The 25,623-nt window shown below is 35.5% G+C and overlaps 1 protein-coding gene across 2 annotated transcripts in view; it reads right to left on the bottom strand.

Moving 5' to 3' along the window:
- psd3l (pleckstrin and Sec7 domain containing 3, like) overlaps positions 1 to 25,623 on the bottom strand; it is a 579,632-nt gene that overhangs the window by 75,029 nt on the left and 478,980 nt on the right. For both annotated transcript variants that reach the window (XM_039758767.1, XM_039758768.1), the window contains one exon: positions 754 to 947. In XM_039758767.1, coding sequence (XP_039614701.1) covers positions 754 to 947 — 194 coding nt within the window. The remainder of the gene's footprint in view (positions 1 to 753; positions 948 to 25,623) is intronic.

Genomic DNA, 25,623 nt, shown 5'->3' with positions numbered 1-25,623 from the left:
AGAAAAAATAGTTGTGTAGGGCAGTGGCGACAAGCACTGACACCTGTGCAGCTTTAACTAGTCAGTACAGTGGCATGTGTGAAGCTGAACTACCATCTCTTTCCTGACACTGTCATATCTTTGGCATCAAGCTAAATCACTAAAGATGTTTTTATGCACTGTAATGTGCCAATTTCTCTTATCTCTTTTTCTTTCTGGGACATTACAAGTACCCTGTCTCTGTTCTAAGTACATATTAGAAGCTGTGATGTCCAGATAATCTGAACAGGCACAGACACATTTCAGTGCCAGACTCAGAATTAAATACAGATACAATCAATATATGAAACACAGGTGAAAGAGGGACTGCAAGAAAAGTAACAGTCACCAAGGATCACGCACAATATGTTTAGAGTATTGATGAAATAGACTCTTTAAAAAGGTCCAGTGACTCAAGTTTGACACTTTGGATATAGATAATGTAGAGATAATTTATTAATGATGCCACAGTGACAATATAGCAATTAAATAATACAGGATGGTACATATGAAAGGTCAGCTTTTATTTATACATTTGCATATTACCTGCTTTTTACCATTGTTGAGTGTATTGTTGAAAGGAAGAAATAGGCTTTTTCTTGTGATCTTGCATGTTTCAGCTTTCAATCAAGCCAAATTATATATAGTATCTCTTTAAGAAATTAAATTTTGCAACATATTCTTAAAGCATATGTGTATGTAAGAAAAAAAAAAACTTCATATTTAACAACTTACTTTTCTTCCCATCCATGTCTGCATGAATTTTCCGAGTAAGAAAGCCTGTTTTGTACACTGCAGCATTTGGATCATAGGTGATGTCAATAAAGGGGTTACTGCCACTGCCGATTCTACTGATGGTTTTCATGTGTGCATTATCAGATTTGTTTTCGGCAAGCTCTGACAAAGATTTCTTTAGCTCATCTTCATCTCTAAAATATAAAAACAAATCAAATAGTAATTTCACTAGAACAAAAAACAATGTCCCTTCTGAACAGTTATAGTAAATTCTTAATTAATTATGATTGATGCTATAACAGAATCTCACATTAGAATAAATACTCAACAACAGTCAAATGTATTAAATATAACAGTATTCTTTAAAATGAGCACAGCAGTTATTATACCATACTGTACAATCATTAAAGAAAAAAAATTCAAAAAATTTTCCCTCTATACCAATATATATTTTACTATATATATTCTCTTCCTGAAACCAATCAAAATGGATAATTTTGAAAGCACAGAGGCATCTGTTTTTAAATCTTTATATGGAAGTTTAACAGCTTGGGAGGTTTAGAGTAAAATAACATAAAAACATTTCAGAGAATAGCTGAAGGAGCACTGGCTTAGTCTTATAATATTATAACCTTGACATGAATTTACTCATATGTGCTGTAATAGGCTTTGTATAAAAAAAAATATATATATTTTTACCAGACAAACTCAGTATAATGTATACACTAACTGTAATATATATTTTAAATATTAATAAAACTGGCATTACATGAAAAGCAACGGTGCATTTACTGTAAAAGTAACTTGCCCTGTTAAAGCAGAACAGTCGCACAATTTGCTGGGCTGACAGACAAGTGTTTTTAGTAAGCCAGATCCCTGTGGAACTGCCTGTTTGTCTCTTAGTAACTAGAGAATGCGGTCGCCATAACTACTGCATGTGCCTCAGAGACAAGTGCAAGATGCTCTTTTAACAGACTAACCTCTGCTTTTACGTCTCATCCTTTAGATGGCTGGGGTGTACATAACAATATTTAGCAGTGTAGGAATGAAGTAAGGCTGGATCATTCAAACATATCTACTAATTAGATTATAATCAAAACCAAGAAGCAAAAAAGTAATGGAAATTCAGTTATCAGCTATTTACAGAATTATTTCAATTCAGAAAAAATACTCAAGTGTAGGTGCATTTCCTTGAAGGTTTTAAATAAATTAAAGCAAGTCTTCACTATTCTAAATCAACCCTTAACTTCTAATGAAATATAATGCACACATTAGTAGCAGAAAACCTAAAATTGATGAATCCACATTGAATAACATATACAGTAAATAGATTACTAATTTTCTATGTGACACATTCTTGTTTACAAATCTAGCTCCAAACACAAATTGACCTTATGGTAGTCAAAAAATGTTTTGAGAGGTATGGCAAGTGCCATTACATAGTTCTTAGAAGCTTATGGGAGCAAACCTTGTAATAAATGGAGGAAGGCAGTTAGGAAGCCTGCAGGGACTATTAAACACAAAGGATGGAGAGTTAATCCATGTAGGTCAGGCACAGGCAAGCGATGCAACAATGATGGCTATGTGCTCATAAATTTAGGGGAACAAAAGTACAAAGAAGCAGAAATCTCACTAAAGAAAGGGATGAGCACAAAATAATATCATAAACACAGAAGTACACCCAAGAAATTTACTGACAGACGACGTAATAAAAATGGAAAAAACTTTTGTCTTGTACTGTTGCATTACACTTTTGCAGGCTTCCATATTAATCAATGCCTATTAATTTTTTTTTAATCTGATCTGAGGATGTAGTACACTTTTAAAAATACATATTTTTGCAGATGTTTAGAGACTGATGCTTGACCCAGGATTGCATTGCATCCAAAACAGTCATGGTACACAACAGCTTCCCCATAACCTAATGGGTTAGAAAATAGGTGGATGAAAGGAGATGTCAAGAGACTGGCCTGATAAATGTGATAAACACCAACAGTAATATTGTGAAAAAATGTTTTGAAAAGACTCCCCTATAAAATAATTTTTTACAACTCTATACTTTGTAAAATATTTTTTTTCAGATTTTCCTTCATTTAGTAAGAAAGAGTATTATAAATATTTCCCTTTGTTGACTAAATCATCTGTCTGGTCACCACTTGTAAATTATTCTTGTCTGGACAGGGTTTTTCTTGAGGTATTCCATTATTATTTGTTCCCATGGTATCATGGGTGTCAATGCTTTTGGGTCAGGTTGTGGGCTCCTGCAACCCAAAGCTGGATTAAACAAATCAAAAAAAAATATGCTGTCATCGTTCATATAATGATGTAGTCACCACTTTCACAAATCAATTAATTACCCGGTAATTAAAGAAAACAGAAGTAAAATGCCATCTCTTACTTATTTATGAGATCATTTTAAAATTTTAGGGCATTATCCATAAAAAATATTTTTCCACACCATCATGAATAAAAAAAAAAGAGGCAAAATGAAATTAACAGAAAAAAACTATGTATACTGAAAAAGATACCATTGCATGTAAAATGAAAGCATATTAGGAACTGTTAAAAATGTTCCCTTAAAGGTACTGACAAACATCTAACCAGTTTGCATATGACAATGATGAGTAGACCTACAGTGGATTCAGAAAGTATTCAGACCTCTTCACCTTTTCACTTTCTGCACACTTTGTGTTGTAGATTTCATTTAAATTAAACTCATACATTTGGCATTGTTGCTCGTTAATCTACATTCAACAATCCATAATGCCAAAATGAAAATATGTTTTCATCAAAGTCTACAGATTTATTTACTTTGCCCAGAAAATTTCCAAAGAGAATGGGCACTGGTTAGTAGTGTTTGTTGACTGGATGAATCAAAAGTACTATGTAACTAAGTACTTTTCTGTATACTATATATATATACACACACACACACACACACACACACACACATACAGTAAAGGGCTTTGCTCGCCAACCCCCATAATTCAGGATAGGTTTCTCTGTTTGGAATTTCAGCACAGACAAATGATCTACATCATCAGCTGTTAATTTTTTTTGCAAAGTAACCAATAAATGAATGTGAGGTAAACCCCGTTTTTGAAATTCTCTGACTTAAACTTTAAAGCCTTACAATATTTACATACTTCTGGCATATCACCTATGTCTATATATTTGATCTCTAGTTGCCTTTTTGTTATTTCTCCAAGTAATAATTTCTCTTTGTTTGCGCTAATGCAATCTTTACTTTCTTTTTTTTGACACTTTTGTTTTTTTCTGCTTTCATATTCTGTATCTTGTTCTGCATGTGTTTCGTGCCTACGTTTTTTTTGAGTCTTTTGAATTCCACTGTTTTCATTCTCTAACCTGCTCTGCATATGTTTGGCCCCCTTGTTTTTTAACCTCTTTATGACGTTTTACTTTTTTTATACTATTTGTCTTTTATTTCTGACCTTGCTTTGTCCTGCTTTTTTTTCAATGACACCTGGTCCATGGTGATTATTTTCCCTTTTTTCGAGTAATAATTTCTGTTTGTTTGTGCCACTGCGATCTTTACTTTCTTTTTTTGATACTTTCTAATTTTCCTGCTTTCATATTCTTTAACTTTCTCTGCATTTGTATAGTGCCAACCTTTTTTTGAGCCTTTCGAATCCCACTGCTTACATAATCTCTAACCTGATCCGCATGTGTATAGCAACAACATTTTTGAACGTCCTTATGAAGTTCTATTTTGTCTTTTAATTCTGAGCCCGATTGGACTTTTTTTTCCAATTCCACTTGTTCTGGGCTGATTATTACTTTCCTTATTTCCTGAATTTGCACCTAGATTATTATTTTTCTTTTTCCCTCCCTCAACGCTTTTGAGTCTCTTTTCTTTATGCTGCTTTTTCTTCTTCGCTTAGTCACAGACGTTTCATCTATAACGTATTGTCCTTATACGCTTTAGATGTGCTGAGAGTCCTCAAAGCCAAAACACGACTGAGTGTTTTGCTGCCCGTGGTCTTATTGGATATTGGTTGTAAGTAGGGCGTGTCTTGCAAGAATCTCATGTTCTACGTCCCCACGAGATGGTCCTGGGTCAATCTCTTGGCACATAGTCTCATGTTTAAGGTCTCCGCGAGATTTTCAGTGGCCAATCGCTTTAGTATCGCTGGTCTTTTAAGTGTCTTGCCTCCCTAGTCTCTCTCCCAGGATTTTTTTTTATAATATATATATTTTACCAGGGGCTAATGTTATCCATTCACTGGCGTTCCTTATTCTTGAATATACTACATACAAATACCAATGATTAAAATATTTATGCTGTAAATCAATGCATACTTTTCCTACTGAAGGACCTTGGCTTTTGTAGGTAGTCACTGGAGAACACCATTTTAAAGAGAACTGTGCTATTTTTAATTGAAACTGGTTAATTAGTCGGAATAACAGAAATTTTGAGTATAAATATAATTTCACCTGTGGAATATCTCATAAAAAAATGGAAAATTCAACCAAATTTGAATGTAATGCTCTGATCTGTAATCTTGAACGTTTAGGAGGGTTTACCTTAAAAGCAATATACACTGAATCATGGTTTAGTTTAACTTATTACACACATCATTGACATTTGCAGACTGCACATTTATGTGGCCCATGGAATGAACTGAACGTTTTAAGCAGTGTACAGAAAAGAACAGAGGAAATGAAATAATATGGTGAACTATGTACAATGCCAACTGTATTCAGCAGGATAATGTGTCCTGCCACACTGCAAAAACAGTTCATGAATGGTTTGAGGAACATGACGAATAATTCAAGATGCTGATTTGGCCTTCAAATTCTCCAGATCTCATTCCAATTGATCATCAGCTGTTTGAAAGAATATCTTATGCCTTGTCCTCTCACAAAATTTTGAATAGGTTCTGGTCTTGATTTTTGTTTTTGTGTATGGTCTGTACTCTGTACTCTTCTTGTTACAGTATAGCTGCCTGGATGTTTGTATCAACAGTCTTCTGGTACCAACAGCCATACCACCTACACTTCAGAATAAGTAATCAACCTGAAGAGAAGCATGTTTGGACACAGCCAGTGCTTCAATGGAAGGGGAGATAAGAAAAAGCTTGGGTTGCTACTGGAAGACATCTTGGTGAGGCCATCAGTGGACTCTTACCTAGTAGTCTGTATGTGGATCCCAAAGCCCCAGTGCAGTGATAGGGACACTGTGCTATAAAATGGTTGCATTCTTGGTGTGACATACTAAACTGAAGTCCTGCCTCTCTATGCTCATAAAAGATCCTTGGGCATCTTTCAAAAAGAGAAGGGTGTTTCTTGACTACCTGGCTAACCTGCTCACCATGGCCTGATAATTCTGGCCCCCTAAACTTCTTGTATCTCTAATTGGCTAACAATAGCTAATGCGTGGTAACTGTACTAACACAAGAATGGCTGCTACCACATCATCCAAGTGGAAGCTGCATATTGGTTGTGATTAAAGTGTTTACCCACTGTCTGGGTACGTAAGAAAAACGCCATGTAAATATAATCAATTTATTAATTATTTAATCATGGTCATTTTATATAACACACTTTCAGTTCAGTACAAGGGGTCTCATTTAAAAAACTCTACGTGGATTGGAGCATGAAAATATGCATACAGAAAAAAAAAAAGGAAAATGTGTATGCCAAACAACAAAAAACCTCCTTATAAAATCTGGTGAACAGGCATTTTTATGCAACTCACCCTTTATAAATCTCAATCATCCCGGAAATGTACATGTCACTGTGCATCAAATCTTGCCCATTTGCCACACTGAAACAATATATGTACTACGTTAACCTTAGTCTACTACCAACATTTGAGGAGTCTATGCTGCTTAGCCATACGCAGTATTATAGCGCCTATCATCTGCGTTCTGTGGGTTGGAAAAAGGCATAAAGCACCAGCACCTAAGCAAGTGGCCACAATCACCTGGAACATGTAATGACAAGATTGCTGTTACAATGAATAGTACAGGCCATATGAAACAGCAAGGGTTTGGCCAATTACCTTACAAACAAACCAGCCGACACATACAGTAGCACCAGCAAGTTGTCTGCCAAAGCTACTTTGTCCCAAAATAAATGAATTCTGGTTTGACCCAGACCACCATGACAAGATGTTTTTTAGTCTCATCCTGGCATCAAAAATGACTTATACATTAATGGCATGTAACTGCTTAAAGTTAACAAAAGCAGCATGATGCCTTTATTGCAATACAAGTCCAGTTAATTGCTCTGATTACATTAGGAAAATGGGACATTGCAACAAATTGATTGCTTTTTGTATGTACACCCACACCATACGGAAACTGAATGTAAGGCCTCATGTACTGGTTAATGGCTTCCATCAGAGCGGGCATGATGGAGCTATCAAGCTTGGATGAGATATTCCTGACTTGTCAGCCAGTTCCCGGAGAAATGACAACAGGCATCCTATAAAAACTGTTGAAAAACCAAAGAAATGATCCAGTGCACATACCCTCTTAAAAGGGAAATGAAATAGTTTGCTTATCATATTAATCTCTTATGAGGTTTAATAGGTTTGCCATATCAACACATATTATAGTAACAACTGATATGAAATACAGCTGATATTATTTATTATGTGCTTAAGTCTTTTATTAGTTGGTTTGGCTGCATTTCCCTACTTTATCAAAGGTATCGTCATTTCCCACTTTGTCCAAAATGTTGCATAAGCATGAATCTTGCAAAATTGCCATAAATAATCCTTTTATAAATCTCGACTTTGCGTGGAAAGTTTACATATGCACATTTTGGACCTCTTTTTGCGCATATGCAAGTTTTATAAATCCGTCCCCATGTAGCCTATAGACAACTCATATTATAATTTATACCTAGCAAAATTCAGACTTTTGTCAGTTTCAGCAACAAGTTCATTTGCTGTAGTAGCTAAGAAGCTCAATACTACTACATTGTAACCAGCAGATCTAAATGTGAGGTAATTCTACACGCTTTTTGACAAGCTTCAGAGGAAGAGGACTCTTCTTTTAGGAGAGAAGCAGTTTTTGCTTTGCTGTGATTCCATGAAGTACATTATGGTTTTATCATTTTTTGACATTTAACTTGTAAACTCATAACATGAGTTTTTCTGTGATCTACTTGTTAAGCTCTAATTTTGTGCTATGAGATGGTCTGGTACTATTTCTTCTCCTGGTTGGACACTTTTGACCACATCTACTTTGGCCTCAGGCTGAGCCATGAATCCTTGGGGTTCTACTGGGCAACAAAACCAAAACGCCTACATTTTGTTATCTTATTAGTTAGCTAATGAAAGGTGTCATATTTTTCAGAGCTTTGATTTAAAATACTTATATGTTGTTATAGTATTTGATTTCTGCTTATTGAATGAATAAGAATGATATAACAATAAGTATAATCTCATTTTATACCTTCTACTTTGATATTGTGACTGCTGGGTATTAAAATGAATTAAATATTTTACATTATGATTAAATTAAATTAGAAGGATGCAGGACTTAAGGACATCTTGTGGCTAAAGAGGGTGAGGCCAGGTGAATAAATATATTTTCAAATCCTCTATCACGAAGTCTGTAAGGCAATGGCTATGACCACTCAACCTTCCCACACCTGTATTATGGTCAACAGCATAGAAATATTGGCACAACTAATGGGATTGAAGAAACTTTCTCTTTTGCTATAAAATCCTACAGAGCAAGTAGGACCCAAAACATTTATAAATGATTGTGCAACTATTTTAAACTAATGAGTATTAGTAAATTATTTTTTTTAGGATCCTTTGAGAATTCTATACACCAGGAGTGGGTGCATACAGACTTATTTTTGTTTTAACCAATTTAATGATCAAAAGCTGAAAATTAATGGAACTGCTTATTTACAATTTTTGTTTTTTAGTCCATAAACCAAAAATGTCTGATTTGTTTTTAGTCTCTTTGTTTCAAGTGTACTTTTCTGTGAAACACTTCTATAAAGCTGTAAATTCCTAATGAGCAGAAACCAGCATGCATGAAAAATTAATTAATAACCTCTATAATCCTGATTAATTTGATGACTTGTTTTTTGCTTTGTGTCAGAAAAGGAAGTTCATGGCAGTTCCTTCAAATTAATTTTCATATGAATTATTTTCCTCTGCTACATGGACCCTGGTCAAAGTTGCCGGAATTTTATTTTCTTAATTCTCTATTAAACATTGTATACATCCATTATTGAGTATGCTGAATCTAAATCAGGTTTGCTGAAAAATAATAGCCTATCGTGGCAGGATTAGGTACAAGGCAGGAGCCACTCTGGATGGGAAGCCACTTTATCACAGGGCATATTTTTTAGTGCCAAGGGCGATTTTGAGTCCCTGACTCTACACTGGAGCCAGGCAGGCAGACTCTACACAGACAGTAAGCAGTTCAAGGTTAAGCCGAGTATCCTGAAGTTGTAAAACTAATCACTGTAAAATTGTGCAGCTCTCTATTGAGGCATTATAATTTTTGCTCAGTCCCCTTTAGAAAAACACTCATGTTCCTTTAGGAGATATTAGCATGTTCAGCTCCTTCAAAAAGCATTTACAATTTTACATGTGGACCTAAGCCCCATTAGGAGGCTAAACTTCTGAGTTCTGGCCAAACAACAAGAAAAATAAAAAATAGACTTGCTATATAGATTTACTAGGGCACATTTCAGTGGTGCCTTCGCTTGATGTGTAAATCAGAAGCATCTGTTAAGTAGTGTATTGTACACTGCACATTTGCTCAAGATGACAAGTATTTTCTAAAAGAAAATGGGTGGACTAGACCCAAAAACATGCATATAAAGAGAATGTGTAGTTAGACAGTGTAGTTGTATATACGTCTTTGCTTTACTACAGAAAATGTATATTTTAGTGGCAAGAGCAACAAAATGAAAAGAAATAACTGTTGCCCAGTGTCAGATCCAGAGAGATCCCTGGGTTATCCGAGTCTGTCCCCGAGCAACAAGCTAAAGAAACTGGTGAAAGCAGCCATTTCTACTAAAAAGATTTATGCATTTTAACACATTCTTATTATCATGGGACCAAAAAGTGGCAATGTGTTGCATTATGGTTGGACATGCAAGCAAGAATTTCACTGTATTATATACAGTTGACACTAGTACTAGTAATACTGTTACTATTAAAGCCCAGTATACAGTCAGCAGATAAATTTAAAAGCATTTGGGTAGATGAGTATATAAAAGGTAAAACAATCAGTGAAAAAATACAGTAATGATAATTATGACAATCAAAACAGCAAACAAAGCAATATTTGCACAGTATCGTAACTTTTCTAGAATTTTTCTGCTAAAGAAATTAACAATGAATGTCCTCCAGTTAATTTCTGCATTGATTCCAGGTCACCATAAAAAAACACAACAAAAAACGTGTCAGTTTATTTACCCAATTTTATGCTGAAACCTTTCATCCATCTTTGGTTCTTTTGTGAGGCACTTTTGTGTATTCTATGAATGACTTTATATAAAATAATGTTGGGTTATCATGCAGAACATATTATTGACTAACATGGTATTAAAATAGACTGAGTACAGTTCAGTTCAGGTTACACTGTACTTCAAGTTATATATACTTCTGTCAGAATCTAATAATTTCTTGCACACACCGATATTTTCCTTTTTTCCTCCCAACATCTTTCAAACAGTTTAACTACATGATAAAACATGACATCTTTCCTTGGTTTTTATCTCTCTCCATCTGTTTCTTTTTTTTTTGTTTTAATAAGTATCAGCCAACAAGTCAACAATTTCAAGAGGTTACTCAGTGCATCATTCAGAGTCACCCTACTACATTTATGTGTTATTTGGTTCAAATTCTTTAAATTGCAGGGACTCCAATAGTGTAACCAACTAATGAAAACATGCTCTTTTACTCTTTTAATCCATGTGGAATCACTGACTGTCTTTGACCCGAAGTGAACATTATGCCAAGCACAAAGGTAAAAGACTGGGATGGAATCTCCTTTCCTGGCATTACTCTTATGCAAAAGAGATAGTAAAATACTGCATGCATACCTCGCTTTTTTAACATTTAATTTCATTTTCGTTTATAAAAAAATAAAAAACAAGACAAAAAAAAAAGATCTTTAGTATTCTTGTAGGAGGAATACGAAAGGAGGTTTAACATTACTGTACTTCCTGACCTGTGCACCTACAGTCAACACAATTGCAAAGTGGAGTGCAAGTTATGTCAATACTTTTTTTTGAAGGAATATTATAGCTAAAAGAACTCAAATTTGTTTTCAGAAATAGTTAATTTTTTCATCTGCATTCAAAAACCATGGAAAGCCACAAAGCACTATACTCACAAATTATATTATAATAATCTTGACGAAACACCCAAAAACAGGAATGCACATTATTGTTAGTTTGGTATTGTCTGCAACCTAAGTGGTGTAACCCATCACTTTGCATTCTCATGTACACATCCACTGAGCTGAATCTTGCTGCTGTGTTTTATTGGTCACAATAAAGTATTATTCTTGGATAAAAACTGATCTACATGGATAGTTAAAGGGAATGACTTGCCAGCAGTATTTTTGCATGACTGCCAAAGGCTGCAAGGTTGAGAAAATAGGGAATAATGTTAAACTTTGCAATCAAAAGCTATCAAATATGGAATTAAGCAGCATTCCCAATCCAGAGTAGTAAGTAAGGCTTAGACTTGAAACCAGACTAAGATTTTGTGCACTAAGCTCCTCTGTGAAATGCAAGATTGCTTCTGCCACATCTTTGGCATAGCAAAACCATAGTCAGAAAGAGTGAGATTACATATAGGTGCCGGTCATAAAATTAGAATATCATGACAAAGTTGATTTATTTCAGTAACTCCATTCAAAAAGTGAAACTTGTATATTAAATTCATTCATTACACACAGACTGATGTATTTCAAATGCTTAATTCTTTTAATTTTATTAATTATAACTGACAACTAATGAAAGTCCCAAATTCAGTATCTCGGAAAATTAGAATATCAATTAAGACCAATGCAAAAAAAGGATTTTTAGAAATGTTGGCCATCTGAAAGTTATGAATATGAAAAGTATGAGCATGTACAGCACTCAATATTTAGTTGGGGCTCCTTTGGCCTGGATTACTGCAGCAATGCGGCGTGGCATGGAGTTGATCAGTCTGTGGCACTGCTCAGGTGTTATGAGAGCACATATTGCTCTGATAGTGGCCTTCAGCTCTTCTGAATTGTTGGGTCTGGCGTATTGCATCTTCCTCTTCACAATAACCCATAGAGTTTCTATGGGGTTAAGGTCAGGCGAGTTTGCTGGCCAATCAAGAACAGGGATACCATGGTCCTTAAACCAGGTACTGGTAGTTTTGGCACTTTGTGCAGGTGCCAGGTCCTGTTGGAAAATGAAATCTGCATCTCCATAAAGTTCGTCAGCAGCAGGAAGCATGAAGTGCTCTAAAACTTCCTGGTAGATGACTGCGTTGACCTTGGACCTCAGAAAAAGCCAAACCATCACTGACTGTGAACTTTACAATGGACCTCAAGCAACATAGATTCTGTGCCTCTCCTTTCTTCCTCCAGACTCTGGGACCTTGATTTCCAAAGGAAATGCAAAATTTACTTTCATCAGAGAACATAACTTTGGACCACTCAGCAGCAGTTTTGTCTTTAGCCCAGGCGAGACGCTTCTGACGCTGTCTCTTGTTCAAGAGTGGCTTGACACAAGGAATGCGACAGCTGAAACACATGTCTTGCATACATCTTTGCGTGGTGGTTCTTGAAGCACTGACTCCAGCTGCAGTCCACTCTTGTGAATCTCCCATACAGTTTTGAATGGGTTTTGTTTCACAATCCTCTCCAGGGTGCGGTTATCCCTATTGCTTGTATACTTTTTTCTACCACATCTTGTCCTTCCTTCGCCTCTCTATTAATGTGCTTGGACACAGAGCTCTGTGAACAGCCAGCCTCTTTAGCAATAACCTTTTGTGTCTTGCCCTCAACGTGTCAATGGTCGTCTTTTGGACAACTGTCAAGTCAGCAATCTTCCCCATGATTGTGTAGCCTACAGAACTAGACTGAGAGACCATTTAAAGGCTTTTGCAGGTGTTTGGAGTTAATTATCTGATTAGAGTGTGGCACCAGGTGTCTTCAATATTGAACCTTTTCACAATATTCTAATTTTCCCAGATACTGAATTTGGGACTTTCATTAGTTGTCAGTTATAATCATCAAAATTAAAAGAAATAAACATTTGAAATACATCAGTCTGTGTGTAATGAATGAATCTAATATACAAGTTTCACTTTTTGAATGGAATTACTGAAATCAATCAACTTTGTCATGATATTCTAATTTTATGACCGGCACCTGTAAATAAGAATGCAACGAACAGAAAAAAAAAGAAAAATCAGGTCTGGATAAGGCATGAACATCTCACCTAACTGGATGATACAGTAACACCAACAAGAATTCTCAAGTAGGCGGGCACAAATTTTATGTTTTGCTGATGTTTAAATCTGTGATTGCACAGTAGTCTCTAGCATCTTAAATGTACTGACCCTAGGAAATGATCTCAGCTAGACTTAAAAAAATATTTTTTTGGTAAGGGACAACGAACCAAGAGTGGGAGGTAGCAGCAACATATTAAGAAAGTTTAGTAGCATGAGAGGAAAACACTATAATGTTTTGGATGAAAATAAGCTGCATCAAAATGATACTGCAGTATAAAAGAGAACCAGTAAGCCACTTATATTTTGCATGCTTTGTATGGTCAAGTATACCGTATATACAACTACTAGATACGTTGTTCTTAATCACTTGACATACAGTACTGTTTCACACATTAAATGTGAAGAAACTGGGTTTGAAGAAACAGATGTTTTTTTTTTATTGAAGCTGAGCTATTATTTGCTTAATGAGTCCCAACAGTTCAAATTTCCTGTCAGTTTTACGGATAATACTCCTCTTAACAAATAAACCTGAAACTTAGATGCCTGGCTCTTCTGCTCTTTGACAAAATTGAAAAGGAATTCTAAGCTGTCTTTTTGAAATAAATAAATGTATTCTTTATGTTGTTTTTTTTTTATTATAATATATAGCACACGTTTCATGTTTTCTGTTCTGAGATGGCAGATACACATCTGGTCCACGCACAGGCAATTAAGACTTGATTTTTTGGACAAACCACTAATGACAGCCTATGTCCAAGCTTTCATTAACAAAATGCCAGAACATTCATTTCATTAAAATATCTGACATTCGAAAATCATAATTTTCTAGATTTCTAATGCACAATGAAACTGCCTCTGACATTATCATCAATAGGCTGTCATTCTGCTATGTGTCCTTTATTGCAGGTTATATAATATTAGACTTAAAAACATTAAAGCATTCTATGTGTGTTTTCATTGGAGTTGAACATTTACAGTGCATTATCAAAAGCATTTACAAATTAAAAAATGAACATTACTTATTTTCAACATACTGCACAGGTAATTAAATGCAAAAAGTACTGTAAATTAAAATGTTTCTAGGTAATTGCTTATTCTTTTTTCTTCATCTGTAACTGTACAACAACAAATAACTTATAATCATGATGCTTTCTAATATATTTTATGTAATCAAATCTTTAACACTCCAAGAATGTTTTCATTATATTATTTACCTAGTAAGCTTAAACTGAAATTTTTGTTCAAAATGCAACATGAAGAATTTTATTTTGGCATTATGAGCTTATTTTTGAGTTATGAGCTTGAGACTGTTGCTCAATAAAGTTCACTATTAGCTGAAGCACTGGTAAAGCAACAAAAATTTCCCCAACAATCAGGACAGGACAGCATTTTGATCTGAGAGATTTTAGGGCAGTAAATTTCACCACACAAAGGCGGGATGATACAAAAGATAAAAGTATGTCTATTGATTTCCTGTCAGGTCAGTGTATTCTTCTCAAGCTCCAATCTGGAAATGTGTAACAGAATTTGATTTAGGCTCTACCAGTGATTTGTTTTATCTTTACACAGCTTCAAGAAACTTTCTTGTCTCAACAGTTGCAGGTCCAAATAATAACTACGGCAAAAATCACTGAGCAGTATCTTTAGCTGTACAGTGACACCTATAATACTTGAACCGATCAAAAATACAAAACTGAATAAAACATTCACTGTCACCATGCAGCTTATGAAAACAGTACTGAACATTATTTAATACACTATTAAATTTTTTTTATTACTACTGTATAAAAATATACTTTCATTTCACTGTCACATGATATGTAAATTGTATGCCAATTTAATTTCATTTTAGATAACCTTTCTCTAAATATGTCCTCCTGTAAAAAAAAAAAAAAATAAATAAAAAAAATAAAAAAATACAGCCCCAAAGCACTGATGCAAACAACCCAATCCATGCTTAAAAAAAACATCAAAATTTTTGTTATGGTTTGAAAACATATAAAGTGTTTATATAATACAAAATAATGTTTTTATGAAGATTATCTTTTCGGTACTTTCTTTTAATGAAGACTAGACACAAGGCAAATGATAACATGGCTTTAAATGTAGTGTTTCTTCCAGATTGCAGATATATAAAAAAAACTCTGTGCTACCAACTGTGGTGGGGGCTGCTATCTGCAGGCCCACTTTACAGTTTCAACTTGTTTCCTTGCTAAATGCAACCTGTTTTTTAAGTTTGTGACATTTAAAGCATGAGATCGATTTCATTTTTACAGGTTCATCACAGACCAAAGCACAATTCTTTGAAACTGTTCTGCAATAAAGGACTCACTCCTTCCCAGTTTTCTTCAGCATGGCTAAGCAACATATAAACAACCACAATAATGAGAATTATAATACATTGAATTTATATGTTAAAACAAAATTCACAGTATCATCTTAATTGCTTTTGTTGTTGCAAGTACTGTATGTGCTCTGTGACTGGCTTGTGAACAGAAAAAAACAGATTCATTCTGTCCTGATTATGTACACTAGTATCGGAATTTTTTATGCATGTAATTTAGCCTACTAGTTTCTCACATTAACAAGTAAGAGTGAAGGGCAAAGATTATGACTTAACTAAAACTGGGAACAGATGCAAAAAAAAAAAACTTTTTTTCTATCATGATATATTTTTCAGCTATAATGTACCTACACTCTGGGGCTCACCGATGACTGTGCTGGAAACCTTCAAAGTTCTGCAACCCCTCATCTGTGAATATTTTTTCTTTTACATTTTTGTCATAACAAACCTCAGCTACTTTTAAATGACAACAAAACACACAAATGATATATATTTTAAAAGAAAAAAACTGTATGGCTAAATGTAACATAAAAGTACCTACTATTGAGCGTATAGCAGGTGACAGTTTTTGTAAGGACTACATGAATGGTGGGATTGAATTAGAATATAAATAAAGCAGCCAAAAATTAATTAACCACTTTATTCATCTTATCTTATTTACCAGTCTTAAATATTTAACACCACTAACCAATATATTGAATGCTGATGGCGCCGCGGAAACAGCCCGTCTCACACTTTGGTATTTTCAACCTTTCTTTTAGTTTTCCATGATCCAACAAACATGCCTTTCATACTACTGAAATTTATCAGGCCACTTTAAAATAGTACTACAAGTTTCCAAGCCCATGGATGTTAGACTTAATGCTAAATCTTCTTTGTAAATATTTGGATACAATTTATCACATTACGCTGAAAACATAATAAGGTGCCTATATACCACTACTGGACCCACTATACAGTATATACCCCCATCCTAGTAACTCACTGCCCACCAACACCTCAAAAATCACTCCTTCCTCATGCCATATCCATATTCTGAAGCAGCCACAGTTTTTCAGTAGTCACTTATGTGAAAATATTCTCTTAGTATACACACTACCAAACTGAAGAATGCTCCTGATCACTAATTCATTAAAAAATTACATAGGAGGTCAGCCATGAAATTAATGAGAATAATAATAAAGCTGTGTGCTGTCAATCCATTTTGGAGGCTTTCAAACACTAGCCAAGTTTCCATCCAGTTTTTTGCGACGTTTTGTTATCGACAAACAGAATATACGTAAAAAAAATGTGCGAAATTTGCTGTCTCCAGCCTGTTTCCATCCAACTGGCTTTTTATCGATAAAATGGTGTGCATGATGACGTCATCCCCCCCAAAACGAACTGTCGCATAAGTTTTGTTATATCGCCCGTGAGCCGTTTCCATACATAATTTTGTGTATGTCGCAAATTATCTACCTTTTGTTTTCCACGTTACACCCCCTCCACTAAACAAAGAAACAAAAAAACGGAGAGATTATTTAGACAGTTTTTTGAAATTTGCCAGCTTACTGTTATTTCAGTTTCACAAATAATTGGAATTGTACATAATATCCGAAGACGACAGCAGAATGAAGCAGTTGCTTGTCCGATAGCCCTAGAGCTCGAAGAAAGTACCCCAGTGCGACGAAACCCACGGGTATGGGAGAGACGACGGAATAAGACCTTCTGGGAGGAGGTGGTGGAGAGACACTTTACAGAAAATCTCTGGCTGCAACATTTTAGAATGACACGCCACGCGTTTGAGATGTTGTGTGGATTCATCAGTCCTGATGTTGCGCCAATCACAGGTTGCCATCGACCACCGGTTCCAACCCAAAAGCAGATTGCCATCGCCCTTTACAAGCTGGCAACCTGCGCCGAGTATAGAGTAGTTGGAGAAACTTTCGGGGTTGGTAAAACTACCGTCCATCGATGTGTATATGCTGTGTGCACCGCAATTAAAGAAAAATTAATGCGGCGTTATATCACACTTCCGACTGTAGCGGAGGCCAATGAAATTGCATACCGCAATTCCTTGGTGCATCCTGTGCCACAGATTTACGGTGCGCTGGATGGCACACATGTGCCTATTCTTCTCCTGACGGAAGGCTACCGCGATTACATTAATCGCGAAGGGTAGCCATCTATTGTTCTCCAGGCCCTTGTTGATGACAGGTGCATGATACGAGACATTTGCGTTGGCACTCCTGGAAGTGCCCATGATGCAGCTGTGTTTGCAACATCGGATCTGTACAGGTGAGCCTAGCTTTCAACATCCCTTCTCTGTGCGATAACAACTGAATTAGTACTGTAACCTGCTTTCCTTAAGGTTTTTAATTAAAACTGAAATTTGAATTAATACAAAATAACGACGTTTAATAAAAAAAAAACTAAAGTTAATATTAATGAGAGAATTTCTCATATATGCTAAAACATCTGCCATTTAATAATAATAAAAAAAATGTTTAGATAATGAAACACACGGGTTATTAAATATTTTGACTGGCACAGTAAACTACCTTTGCGGTTTTTGTATTATTTAGACATCCTGAGAGACACCCCCAGGCTACAGTTGATGTGGAGGGAGTTCAGGTACCCCTTTTAGTAGCAGGAGAGCCAGCCTATCCGCTACTGCATTGGCTCATCACGAGAAATAACGAGGCTCTTCATCAGACCATGCGAACCACTCCGCTATTCTCGTTCTGATTGCACGTGATGAAATTGTATCATGTGACACATTTATTTGCGTTAAAGCCCTTTTTTCCGACAAAAAATGTTTCCAATGAAGTTTTTGCAACATCTGAAGTATCGATATGGAATTTATGCGCTAAAGTTAAACGGAAAAATATTATGTCGACATGTACAACATTTTATCGATAATTAGCATTTCCATCAGCTAAAATTTGAAGCGCTAAATATTTTTTCGCAAAAACTCCTTGGATGGAAACCTGGCTACTAAGATTAATATCAAAACAGACTTTGTATTAATGTTTTTTTCTTAAAAACAATGGGACACATCACAGTTAACACGAACAGCACCCATGCATTATCCATCATTTAGAGTCCTTTTTCCAAATTACTCAGCTTGTTCTGAGATCAAACATCAAAACAAACTTGCTATCAAGGTAATGTATACCAATTAATGATTGATACATTGGTTTAAGAACATAGTAATTTTACATAAATACTCTTTGTTTGCTTTGTAGAAATGAAAAAAAAAAATCTAACAGGCTGGGGGCAGGTGTACAGTAAGGGCCCGTTTATACTTCATGCTCAGAACGTGTATGTCCTCTTGAGATTTACGTGACGTGTGCATGTGTTGCAGTACCAGCAGAAAATTGGGGGGCCCAGTGTGTTTAAGTTGGAATGGAACGTCAGAGTCTCTGTTTACTATCAACATATGACAGCAAGCTTATGGGTGCTTCAATGTAATGGTTTGATGCAGTGAAGCAAAATGCCGACATACAAATGTATTTGTGGTGCTTTTCTTTTCAAGTCTTGCATATTCCCAATCGTAATAAGACGTGTAAATTCCACATGGGTTGGACGGGTATCCCGGCCAGGAGAAAGGAAGAAGCCCCACCTGGAAATAAAGGCTGGAAGGGATGGACGGACAGCCCAGTAGGAATAAAAGATGCGGCAGGGACACAAGATGGCAGCAGCCCTCTGTATCGGCTTTGATTTGGGAACTAGCAGGGAATGCTGGGAGATATAGTCCTGCAACACAGCCCTGCTGGGTACCATTGGTGCCACAAGGGGGCACAGCAGGGAGATGACCGCCCTAATAAATGCGACTTCTGTATAATCCAGAAGTACTCCTAGGTCTTTAATAAAACGGACCACATTCCCTTATCCAAGTTAGTCAGAGCTGGCAGGATGTGGAGCAACTCTCGACTGGATGAGGGCAGTACAGTGGTGAAAGGATAGGTGAATTACAGAGAGAGAGAAAGATAGAAATAGAACCTGTGATTGTGCTTTTGCAACTTTGTGGAGGCGAGTTTAATAAAGCATCCTTTATTTGAACCTGGGATCGTGTTTGGGGCTTGCCAACACCCTGGGATCCATCACAAACAATCCATTTTAAAGGTCTCAAATACCATCTCCAGTTCCATCTTTTCTTTTTTTTTTGCACCTTCACAAGATGTAACAAGAATGCAAGTTTAATGTCACTGTGCTCTGTACAAGAAATTATTTTATAAATTCAATCACATATGCAGGCCAAAGTTAGCACACAGGGGCTAGTCAGCATTTAGAAACCACTAGTCTAGCAGTTTGGAGAATGATGGGGACAACTGCGAAAATAGGCATTGTACTATTCCTGTATGTTAGAGATGAAATTGAATCTTTTCCTTTCCTTGTTTGGAAACCAAAGAAGGGCCTACACGTGGAGAAGACAGTATAAATACGCGGACAAGCAGCCAAACACTTAGAAGATTGTCATCCGTCCGGAAAATCCTTTCAGTGCAGTGATAAAAGATGGCAGACTGTATTTATCAAGATCTCACCTAGATAAAGTTTGTCATGGCTTCCTCGTCTGTAATGCCATGTAAATCGTCATTAAAGAGAGCCAAGTTATTTTCTCTTATGTGATTTTTACCGCCATATCACTATGCGAGGGATATCTCTTTTTACATTATATCTATATAGTTTCTGGTTACTTAAAACCCGCAATTTAAAATAACTTATTCCAATTAGGGAGCTAGTGCCCTTAAAGGAAACACAAGAGCATCACAATGTACGGAAGCGTATTGAGCCACAGCGAAAAAAAAAAAATTAGGGACACAGTGAAAAGGTCTACTTTGTGATTAAAGTGGAAATTTTGGCATTAATCTTGAAATTTCCACTTTATTTCTTGTAGTTTATTTTGTCATTAAAGTAGACATAAACATCATCTTAAAACAGACCCTTAATTCCTATGTGACAGCAGCGGCAGTTAGCAATTGCCAGACAAAACACATTAAATTTATGATATTCCAGCTCACTGCACATTTAGAATGGTTAGATTTATACTTGATATCACTTTCATGATGAAATGTGTTAAACTATGTATGCTACATTTTACAGATAAATTGTTAACTTAATTTAAATAAATAATTACATATGTGGGAGTGGCATGGTGGTGGAGCGGTAGAGCTGCTGCCTTGCAGGGAGTCATGTGCCTGGTGTTCCCTGCCTGGAGTTTGCATGTTTTCCTGGTGGGTTTCATAGTGTGCTACGGTTTCCTTCTCAGGACATGCTGGTTTGGGGATTTGGTGATGCTAAGATGATGCTAGTGCACGTATGGGCTTGTATTTACCTTGCAATGGGCTGATGGTTGCCCGGAGATTGTTTCTGCCTTGTGCCCAATGCTAGCTGGAATGGGCGCGTCCCTGGATTGATGGATGTAATCATTAAACATCCATCCTTTTCAGAGATATTGTAGCAAAGTGTCCTGAATTTAATGGATGTTTTAGGCAATTCACAACACAGCGAAGCTGGATGTTGTTTTCTCACTGTGATGATAAGTCGCAATGCCACCTGGTGGAATCCTCCAGATTTACATAAAGTATGCACGCAAGTATAAACAGTACACGCTTCCGTAGCAATACCGTCCACAGGTGAATGTATCACGTTGCGTGAGGTGTAAACCTGGCCTAATGCTTACCAATATCTGCAAACTTCTAACTGAGTCAAGGGGCTTTTATTAAGTTAAATCAGAAGGAAAGCTGGATATTCTAACCAACAGGAAAAAAACACAAGTATGTTAGTTTTATAATGTGTTTTACCTGATTGTTTGACTCTGGGATAAAAACCGTGAGAACTGGAGAAGAATAAAACATATCATGCTGCTCTAATTATGAAACACTTTTTTGAAGTAAAGCAAAGGCAGTTACTATGATCTGTATTTTTTCACTTTGAGCTACTTTCAGCAGTGCTTATTGAAGAATGTAATCCATCAGCTTTAAAGCAAGCAGTTCATAGTGTTTATTTTACCTTAGCTTAAGAGAAAGCATTGTTTTAATAAGCTTTAAAGTTGAGTACAGTAGTTAAAAGAAATTAATTCTCTAAGAGTAAATGGTCTTACTGGATAAATAAAGCTATTTGACAAAAGTGACAATGTGGAGTACAGTATAACATATACTGTTCCAAATGACTTTAAGAAAACAGCATACTTGAATGATTTAAAAAATGCAAAAGTATTCTGATTTATTCTGGGGAAAGAATCTATGAAGAATTTGAAGGGGAAAAAATTATTTTGAGTTTGCACATTCTTTCTTTGCCTATGTCAGAATCTGTTTACCTACAGGTACAAAAAACTTATAGACTGGGTTTACTGGAGACTCTAACTTGTCCCAGTGCAAGTAAGCATTAGTGTATGTAGAGCAATAGTGTGCTTATAATGGACTGGTGCACAATCCAACGGCAGCTACTGCCATACTCAGTCAACTCAAATTCTTTATGGTGTAACACTAATCAGGCTCGCAAAGAAATTGTTAGGATTTGAGAAGAATTTAAATCCGAGAAAATTCATGTTAATATAAGAGAAGGTGCATTGGGAGTATTTTGGTGTCATCCTTTTAAAAAACTCTCCCTGAAATTATAGTGACCTTACAGTTGCACGCAGTCTCTGGTTTGATTACGCTGGCTTTAATATCTGTTCAGGTGTATATATTTAAATTTAAGAAGTCAGGAAGAAAAGAGTACATTGAAACATAATGAAACATATTCTATTGCAAACAAACTAAAGGTAATTTGAATTTAAATGACATATTATGCACAGAGCACTGTCATGAATTTAAAGTAATAAAACCTTCCTTCTCTTCAAATCAAAGCAAAAAACTCTTTTTTACAGTTCTTTTATTTTGCCATACATTTGACTGCACAGGGACAAGTTTTTGGAAGGAAATATATGACTTCATCTTTAGCTAGGTATCTGAAAAACAACACATGCTTGTTCCTTTTTCTGTACAAAAAATTTCCGTCTTTAGCAGCATAATTCATATACAAGATGGTTCAGTTTGTACTTAAGATCTGTTGCATTCCCACAATGAGCACACAGTCTACTGCTGGACTGGACTGACCACAGAGCTGTGGAATACAATGCATGCCATGTTGAGAAACAAGCCAGTGTGTTTAAGACTGCAGCATTCAGCATTCTGACAAGTGGTACACAGGGCTTACTGTTGATCTTATAATGGGGGAAAAAAACCCTGCTTGCTAAGGAAAATCCAAAGCCTTTTTTAGTTGAAAGGCAGCTCATACCAATCTTCAGTTGTGATAACATATGTTGTTTTTACAAAAAATTAGGTAATATTATAGATTCTTAAGCATATAATAAATTCAATCAGCATAACAGAAAAAAAAATCATCTGGTATGTACTGTAATCAGAAAAAAAATCTAGCTAGTAGGACAATTTTTAATTCAAAACATTAAACTGTAAATAAAAAAATGTAGAATGCTTTTTAGAGTAAACATAAAAAGGCATATCTATTCCTACATTAATTTAAATCTACAAAGATCAATCAGATGAATTTAATTTATTCACTAAGCTACTTCTTGGATAGTTATTAAATATGATTTGACCAGATGGCTGTGTATGCTGAATTGCAGCTTTCCAAAATCAATTTAACTGTCCACCATTCTACACTGTTGGGGATGCTAATTAAAATCTTTAGAATTATAAATCAAAACAGCATAACAATGTTGATTATTGCAAGCACTTGAATGATGAAAGATGTACGGGTGCTGGTCATAAAATTAGAATATCATGACAAAGTTGATTTATTTCAGTAATTCCATTCAAAAAGTGAAACTTGTATATTATATTCATTCATTACACACAGACTGATGTATTTCAAATGTTTATTTCTTTTAATTTTGATGATCATATTGTGATATGATCTCAGTTATATAGTATTGTGGGTACTGTGATAAGCCCAGAAATGGGGAACCACTAACACCCTTTTCAAGACCTTCAAAAGTTGAACTTACAGAAATTCTGTACACTTCATGGAAAAGAAAATTATTTCCTACACACAACACTCATGATGCTTTTATGAGTTGAGAAACTCCACTCTTGCTGGTGTGGAACAGAGTGCTGCACAACATTCAAGAGTGAAAAGAAAGGAAATAAGCATTTTTGACCTTGGAGATTTCACTTCCCTACTTAAACAGAAATTCACTATGAACACCAACAATATACTGAAAGTTAGTAGAGTAAAATTACACTGACAAAAGATTAATCTAAACAAAACACATAAGTGAAGTGTCTCAATAAAGGAAATGGTACAGTGTTAAACAACCAGTAACAGGAAAAGCCTTCACCAAGTCTGTCTTCCTTTGGTGGTTTCATATCCTCAAGAATCCACAGTGGTTCACTCCTTACTCATCAGTCATATGCCTGTAACTTAACCAGAATGCACCAGCCAATGGTATTCTGGTAATTAATCCAAGTCAGCTACATCTCCTGATCATCACTTTTGTTCTGCCTCCATTTAATTGCTGCTTCATATCCTGCTCCCCGTTCTCAATCTTACACCTTCTTCTCTCGTCATGCTGTGTTAGCTAAAGGTAGAACCACCACTAATCCTTTAAAACACCTGAAAATCATTCATGTGTGAATGTAAAGAAGCTATGAAGCAGCACGCAAGCTTAAAACATCAGAGTGCAACCTACAAACATTTGTTGATCAAAGCATAATTTTTGGCAGGCAAACCATATGACAAAAAAATGATATAACATACAATCACCTAGCTAAAGGTATTGAATTGACTCAGACTGATCATAGAGGTAAATTCAGAAAGTTGATTCGAACCTTGGACACAAGATACAAGATAACTGTACATATTTTAGTGAAATGTGTGTACCAGAAAGTCATGACTGGGTTGTGAATGACATAAGTAATGCTACATTCTTTTCTTCATCAACCGACTTCATTGTCAAGCCACACCATTTAGCCATATGGAACATACAAAAAGTCTTGCAATACACTATAATGACCACAAAGAAAGAAAGAAAAATGTATGCCTTTAAAATTCATACATCACAGATGATCACACAGGAGGAAAAAATTGCTTCAGAGCTAAGGAAGCTTCTTTCGTCTTGGAGCTTGAAAGAATTGTGTCATATTTGTAGAATAGTAGAACAAATGTGATTTTAGATGCTGACTACACATTGATATTGGTAAATTTAAATTGCCTAAACACAATGCTTGTTAGGAGATTCCTCACAGGTATATTTTAATTAAAGCATACAAAAGTTGTGTGCTAGCCTAACATCCAAATAAGACATGGTTTGAATTGATCATTAATAAATTAGAACGTGGTTTCTGCTTATGTTCTATACTTACCTTTAAAGTTACTATAAATGAGCTATTTTGTAAACAACCCAACCTCAAAAAAGGAAATATTTTCATAAACCTAGTACATGTAACACCAACATTTAAATTTGGTACTCTTTATTCCTAGTATGTTTAAACAAATTGTGTTATTTGTTCATGGCTTTCTTTTTTTCCTGCTTGTTTCTTAATTTAATTCAAAATGTTAGCTTTTAAATATATATTAATGTTTGACATTAGTTTGTATCATGTGTTATTAAAGTCATCTTTGCTTTTATTTTTATTGCAATCTGTTGACTATTTATGTAGCGCTTTGAGCAAATGGTGCTATATAAACAAAATATATTACTATTATTACTAATACACAGATCCTTGAATTCAGGACTGATTGCTAGCCTAGTCAGTGTCTGTATGGAGTTTGCATTTGTTTGTGTAACTTGAGATATTGTTTAATAGCAGAATATTAGAAATGTGCCATTTAGTACTCTCAATTTCCAAAATATGTTTATCCTGTATCTGTTGTTAAATTACATCCTCCCAGTTTAGGCTTGCAGGGAGTTCCCCAGCTTTAACATGTTGCTCATGAAGTGAAACATCTAATAATATGTTGCTACAACAGATGTTCAGTATTTAATATAAATGGTATGCTTGCAGAAATGCACTTTATAAATGGAAAAACTTTCATCGCTGTTTCAGCTATTATTGTTAATAACACAGTTTATGTAATGACTTCAACAGTA

The sequence above is a fragment of the Polypterus senegalus genome, chromosome 7, assembly GCF_016835505.1.
Source record: "Polypterus senegalus isolate Bchr_013 chromosome 7, ASM1683550v1, whole genome shotgun sequence".
Lineage (NCBI taxonomy): Eukaryota > Metazoa > Chordata > Cladistia > Polypteriformes > Polypteridae > Polypterus > Polypterus senegalus.
The sequence above is the reverse complement of the archived record's forward strand: the minus strand, read 5'-3'. Positions and strand labels throughout refer to the sequence as shown.